At 34.5% G+C, this 6,626-nt stretch overlaps 2 protein-coding genes across 2 annotated transcripts; both read left to right on the forward strand.

The window, feature by feature from the left end:
* The first annotated feature begins 532 nt into the window (after positions 1–532).
* Positions 533–1,315, forward strand: LOC114312725 (germin-like protein 9-3). Its single transcript, XM_028259005.2, has one exon. The coding sequence runs from the start codon at positions 680–682 to the stop codon at positions 1,313–1,315; it is 636 nt and encodes a 211-aa protein (XP_028114806.2). The 5' UTR covers positions 533–679.
* A 2,098-nt stretch (positions 1,316–3,413) lies between these two features.
* On the forward strand, positions 3,414–5,800 carry LOC145807180 (germin-like protein 9-3). The gene is made up of 2 exons (XM_082905121.1): positions 3,414–3,420; positions 5,193–5,800. The coding sequence occupies exons 1-2, from the start codon at positions 3,414–3,416 to the stop codon at positions 5,798–5,800; spliced, it is 615 nt and encodes a 204-aa protein (XP_082761247.1).
* Positions 5,801–6,626: the final 826 nt, after the last annotated feature.

Raw genomic sequence — 6,626 nt, forward strand, 5'->3', positions numbered from 1 at the left:
ACTTCGTGATTAGTTTGGAACACTACATAGATAATATCACATGATGCTCCAAGATTACTGAATAATTATCCCATTTGGAGGAGTCATATCTAAAATCAGAAATGGAAATGTGTATGGCTTGAGAGCCCTAACACCCTTCATTCAAAAAGAAAGATAAATAAATTTTAAATTAGAAATATAAAAGTCCCATTTAAATTTATGATTTTAAACCTTAAATTAACTCAAGAGGACCCCATAGTTGATGAAAATCTAATTTTCATAGTTTGGCCCCCCATATCTAAATGCTGGTTTCCCTGCCTAATAAGTTTGAACAAAGTGATTAATCAAAAGACAAGCTTTTTTTTTATTTTTTATTTTAATTATATTGCAAATGTGGAAACCTCCGTGAATCCACTGTTCTATTAATTGAGAACTCTTTTAATCATTTTCTAAGCATCTTTGACCACCATCGATAATATCAAGGGTCTCTTCTTGCTAACTCTATTTTGAGCTCTCATGAATTCCTATGGGGAACTTTTGAAGTGGTCAATCATTGTGAACATCAAACCCATGCCGGACCTCTTCATCACCAACTTGTCTCATTTGGGATCATTCCTTATAAATTGATCATCCTCAAACTAAATCTAATCATCCTCCTAAAAAACAATCTCATTTTCATAAACTACACTTATTGCAATCAATGGCCTCCTCAACCTTGTTCAAACATGTTCTGTTTTTCCTTATCTTTGTCATTGCCACTTCTTATATTGTCCAAGCCGGTGACCCAGATATCTTATCAGACTTCATAGTCCCTTTAACATCCAACATCCCAATTGATGGAAACTTCTTCACCTTCACCGGAATGCGTGGACTTCCCGCTAACTCGACAAACCCATCAACCTTCAAGGTCACAAAAGCCACCATGGCCGAGTTCGCAGCTTTGAATGGCCAGAGCGTGTCAATGGCAGTTCTTCAGTTCCCTGCTGGCAGTGTTAACCCACCGCACACGCATCCCCGCTCAGCGGAGCTTCTTTTCGTAGTGGAAGGTAGTATGGAAGTTGGTTTTGTTGACACAACTAACAAACTTTACACTCAGACGCTTCAGGTTGGAGACATGTTTGTGTTTCCAAAAGGATTAGTACACTACCAATACAATGCCGATGCCACTAACGAAGCCACTGCTATCTCTGCATTCGGAAGTGCAAATGCAGGTACTGTGTCTACTCCAGTAACTTTGTTCGCTACCGGAATTGATGATGGAATTCTAGCCAAGTCTTTTAAGACTGATGTTGCTACCATTCAAAAGCTTAAGGCAGGTCTTGGCGCTATGGCTTAAGTTATATGAGAAGTCAATTACAGAATCAATTAAGAATAGTCACTTACCATTGCAACTGTTCTCATACAATTATTGTTATTGTTATTATTATTCTTTTTGGTTCTGTTTTAAGTTGGCAATTGTTCCATCTAATTTGATCTGTAATCGATGTAACAAACCAAGGAAGATATGTTACTGATATGTGATTCTATTTCAAATGTTCTATATTATTATGCTAAATGAAAAATACTAAAGAGCACTATATTTTCTATCGATGTAGAACAATTTTATCCTGTGGGTCAAATCCTACATCGTATACCAACAACAGTAATAAATGACCTATTATGTCTTTCATTCACTCTATATTTAAAAGAATAATACTATATGTATCAATTAACATATCAACTAATATACTAACAGATGATGTGATATAATTTTAGAGATTTTGAGTATTTGATGCGACTTTGACATGTAGTTGATGTCTTTTTTCTTCTTCTTTTTTTTTTTTGCTTTGTTTTTGTCTTTACACAATGAAGTGGAACGGTAAAATAGAATTTTGAATTTCAACGGCAAAAAATCAAAACCAATCCAGTCATGTGAATTTTGAATTTTGAGGTATTGTCCTTTTTTTTTTTTATATATATTTTTGGGTAAAATGTGTTGTGCTTTAGTTTTACTTTTTCACCCAATAAAAAAAAGTGTTTAAATAGCAAATGAATAAAATTTTGAATTTTGTTTAAAAAAATATTTTATAATTGTAGCACTTTTTTAGAAATAAAACACTATTTAAATGGGATTAAACATATTTTTTTTTAAAAAATTTAAATTAGTAAAATAAAATGTTTAGAAATTATTAATATAAAAAATAATAGAATAATAAATTTAGTATATCCAGTGAAAATCTTTTTTGTAAGAAATGTCAAATTGACGTATGCCAATTTGCCACTTAAACTTTTAAAAAAATTGACAAACCAAAATTTTAAAGGATAAACTAGCAGCAATAGGTCCTGGTTGGAGTTAATTCCAATTTGCCACTTAAACTTTTAAAAAAATTGATAAACCAAAATTTTAAAGGATAAACTAGCAGCAATAGGTCCTGGTTGGAGTTAATTCCAATTACGTCTTATTAAAAATAAGTTCCAGTAAAATCGTTTGTAAAATTGACTTTTTGTGATAATTTTTTGCGTATGTCGTTAAAAATTAACAATTAGTGATTTTTTTATCACAATTTTTATAAATTGTCGCTAAAACTTACAATTAGTGACGCTTTTTGTGATGAATTTTTCAAACTATCGCTAAAAGTTAAAAATTAATAACACTTTTTTATGACGAATTTTTCAAAACTACCGTTAAAACTTATAATTATTGACTTTTTTTGTGATAAAAATTTCAAACTGTGGTTAAAAATTAACAATTAGTGACGTTTTTTAATAGTATTTAGTGAAAAATATCCATAATTATCATAGAACCTATTAAATAATAAATTCATCTAATAGAACCTACATGTAAATCCACAAATTTAAAAGTTTGGGTGGACATACTTTTAGCTTCGTGACTTATGTGAAAAAAGAGCAATGCTATAGACCACTAATTTATCATCACTAATACCACCACTAGTGAGGTGACAATTGAAAAAATAAAGAAAAAAAAAGAAAACAAGACACAAAACACATGTGGCAGTGGGTGGGACCCACTGCCACATCATTAGAGCCACCACTAATTAGTGGTCTAAAGTATTTTTGGTGAAAAAATCGTTTGGCATAATAACTCACCAAGGATCCTCTAGAGTGTTTTTTTTTTAAAGTTTCTTAAAGTGGTGTATTATGCGATTGAGATTTAATGCTGAAAAATTGATGTGACTTGTCATTAAATCTCAACCACACAATACACCACTCTAAAATGACTTGTATGCACGTCATGTTGACCAAACTTATTTACTCAGAAGTTTTGTTCATTTTTCTCACTTATAAATATTCTTTAAATGTGTTTGGGCAAGATAAACATTTTAGAATTTATTGATGTATACAAAAGTATATAAGGGACTTATATTATAGGTTCTTAAGTCTACCATATAAGATTAACTAATCAATTCTCTCGACCACTATTTTGAAATCGGAAAATGTCTCGTAACTCAAATTTTGTGGCTCAAAAGTGGCTCAAATGGCCAAAACGACGTCGTTTTGGCCATTTTTATGTTGTTCTGTACTCAAAACGACGTCGTTTTGGCCATTTGAGCCACTTTTGAGCAACAAAATTTGAGCTACGTAGCATTGTCGTTTGAAATCTATTATTCAAATTTTATTTATCTTTTTATGGGTCATATTCAAAATTTATTTATCTCACATATGAATATTAAATTGTCACTAAAAGTTTGGGACATTGAACATTTTTTTTGGCCTTTTGATAAATTTTCTTTTTCTTTTTATTTTTAAAATTAGGTTGAAGAGTTTTTCTCGTGAAGTTTTTTATTTTTTTTGGGGGGGCGAAATTTTTCCAAATTTTTTCGTATTGTATATTTTTGAGTATTATTATGACAATACTAATCGAAAACATAAAATAAGTTGACAATACCAATTGAAAACAGAAAATAGGTTATGCTTGTTATTTGCTTCTTTCAGCAAAAGAGAAAGCTTCCCTCCTTCAGTGATGTAAGCTATGCTTGTTATTTGCTTCTTTCATCAATAAAATTCTCTCTTTTGCTGATAAAAAATAAAAAATAAAAAATAAAAAAAATAAAAAATCTAATAGGAAAACTCCTTTGCAAGACAAAAATAAATAAGCCACGCTGGTTGAAAATTTGGGAAGTTTTGCGATGCTCCATAGCATCAGTCTGTTGCTACTATACTACTTGCACTAACTTTAGGGGTCGATTGAACAGTAAAAACTTAATGAAAAAATGTAAAATTTTAAGTTCGAATCATCTCAAAAGATGAAGTTTGCCCGGTCCATAATTTCAAAGTCTCAAGAATAATTGAAGTGTGCATGAACTCACCCAGACACCCGGTTATCAAAATTAAAAATAATTGTATTTGGTTTTTGAGTTTTATTATTTTTCGTATTTTGTCATCTTTAGTGAATATTTTATTTATATTCTTGTCAATTTTTATTTTTATTTTTATTTTTTGGATATTAGTCTAAATGTATTTAAAAAGTAAGATATTTATGAAAAATCTAAAATGAATTAAATAAATACCAAAAAAAAAAATTTTTTATTAGATGCACTTAAATTTTTGTTTTTTGAAGGTCCAATACTGGTGAAATCCACGCGACAATGTTAATGATATGAAAGTTTTTCCCTGCATATTTTCTCCCATGTTGGTCGGGGCTCCAAATATATGAAAATTACAATAACATTGTCCTAATTGCAATTGTTTGATCTTGTCAATTTTACAACTACAAGAAATGAAGAATTAGAGAAATACTATTCAAATGCGGGGAAACCCAATATGTTCTTACAGTACTGATTTGTGATTAGATTTTTCCTTGTTTTATTTGGGATGCATTGCCGGGTATATTATATACTTCTATTCATCAGTTTCTAGAGTTTCCGGATAACTCAAAAACAACTCTTATATTAACTGATTAACTCTCTCCCTCAAAGCATATTCTAAGCTTCTTTTGACCACCATCGATATCATCCAAGTAAGCTCTTCTTCCTAACTGCTTTGAGTCTCTATGCATTAATAATCCCAACGGAGAAATTTTGAAGTGGTCAATCATTGTGAACATCAAGCCCCTGCCGAACCTCTTCATCCCCCAATTGTCTCATTTACCATTATCATTCCATATAAATTCATCATCCTCTAACCCAATTCTAATCATCCCCCAAAAACACAATCCCATTTTAATACTAATTTACCATCTAAACCAATGGCCTCCTAAACCTTGTTTGAACAAGCTCTGTTTTTCCTTCTTTCTCCCCTTTTTACTTCCTATATTGCCCAAGCAGGCGATCCAGATATCTTAACAGACTTAATAGTCCCTGCGAACTCTACCACCCCAATTGATGGAAACTTCTTCACATTCACGGGAATGCGTGGACTTGCTGCTAACTCAACAAACCCACCAAACTTCAAGGTCACAAAAGCCACCATGGCCGAGTTCCCGGCTCTCAACGGCCAGAGCGTGTCGATGGCAGTCCTCCAATTCCCTGTTGGTGACGTTAACCCGCCACACACCCACCCGCGCTCGGCAGAGCTTCTTTTCGTAATGGAAGGTTGTATGGAGGTTGGATTTGTAGGCACTGCCAACAAACTCTACACTCAGACGCTTCAGCTTGGGGACATGTTTGTGTTTCCAAAGGGATTGGTGCACTACCAATACAATGCCGATTCCAGTAAACAAGCCACGGCTATCTCTGCTTTCGGAAGTGCAAATGCCGGAACTGTGTCTGCTCCGGTGACTTTGTTTGCTACAGTTATTGATGATGTTGTTCTTGCGAAGTCTTTTAAGACTGACGTTGGTACCATTCAAAAGATCAATGCTGGTCTTGCTGCTAAGCCGTAAACTGTATCGCTGCAAATATAGACACAAAAAATCATCACAAAATTGGTCATGCTATTTATTAACTGAAGGGGCTGAATGTGAAATAGGTCGGGTCCAAGTCTTGGGCCGGTCCAATCTACTGAAGCCCAAACCCGAGTGGGTTAAGTGAGTATACGGGCAAGCCAATTGAGCCCAACTTCATGATCAGCAGTCAACCCAAGTTCTCAAGCACTTGGGCCCAACCCGCAGGGGAAAGGCCAGTCTAGCCGTGGTGCTAGGTTGGGCCGAGCTACGAGATTGAATCTATGGGCCGAACAGAAAGTGAGCCGAGCCCACACAAAGATGTCCGAATGGACCGGCTTATCCCAACAGAAATCTGGTTTAAGGCCGAACTGAGGTACTAAAGTACCGAGCAGAAGGAACCTCACAGAGAAACGTGGAAGTAGTGAGCATGTGCATGTGCAAGCTGTCACCTCAGCTGGTCCCCCACACCTAGGATCACGGAAGTTGTTGAACTAGAGGAATGTGGTTTGTTATCAGCATAACTACAATGAGTATATGCATTCAATGATAACTACCAGGTGGTCCCCCACCTTGAGCAATGCAAAAAGGACACTTGGCAACATCCAAGCTCCATGAAACCATCTTGAGAGGCAAGCAAAGAACCCTATATATACTATATGAACTTCACATTAAAGGTAACTGAACTATTCCAAGAAAAATCACATCTAGATATAAACTTAACTCTATATACACTTATGCTCTGATCACTAATTCCCTCACCGGAGGGGTTATCCGGCCAACCCCGGCAGGGCAGCTCTCACGGTGCTTCTTGGGGCAGGAACCT

The sequence above is a fragment of the Camellia sinensis genome, chromosome 14, assembly GCF_055761805.1.
Source record: "Camellia sinensis isolate YWXY chromosome 14, ASM5576180v1, whole genome shotgun sequence".
Classification (NCBI taxonomy): Eukaryota; Viridiplantae; Streptophyta; class Magnoliopsida; order Ericales; family Theaceae; genus Camellia; species Camellia sinensis.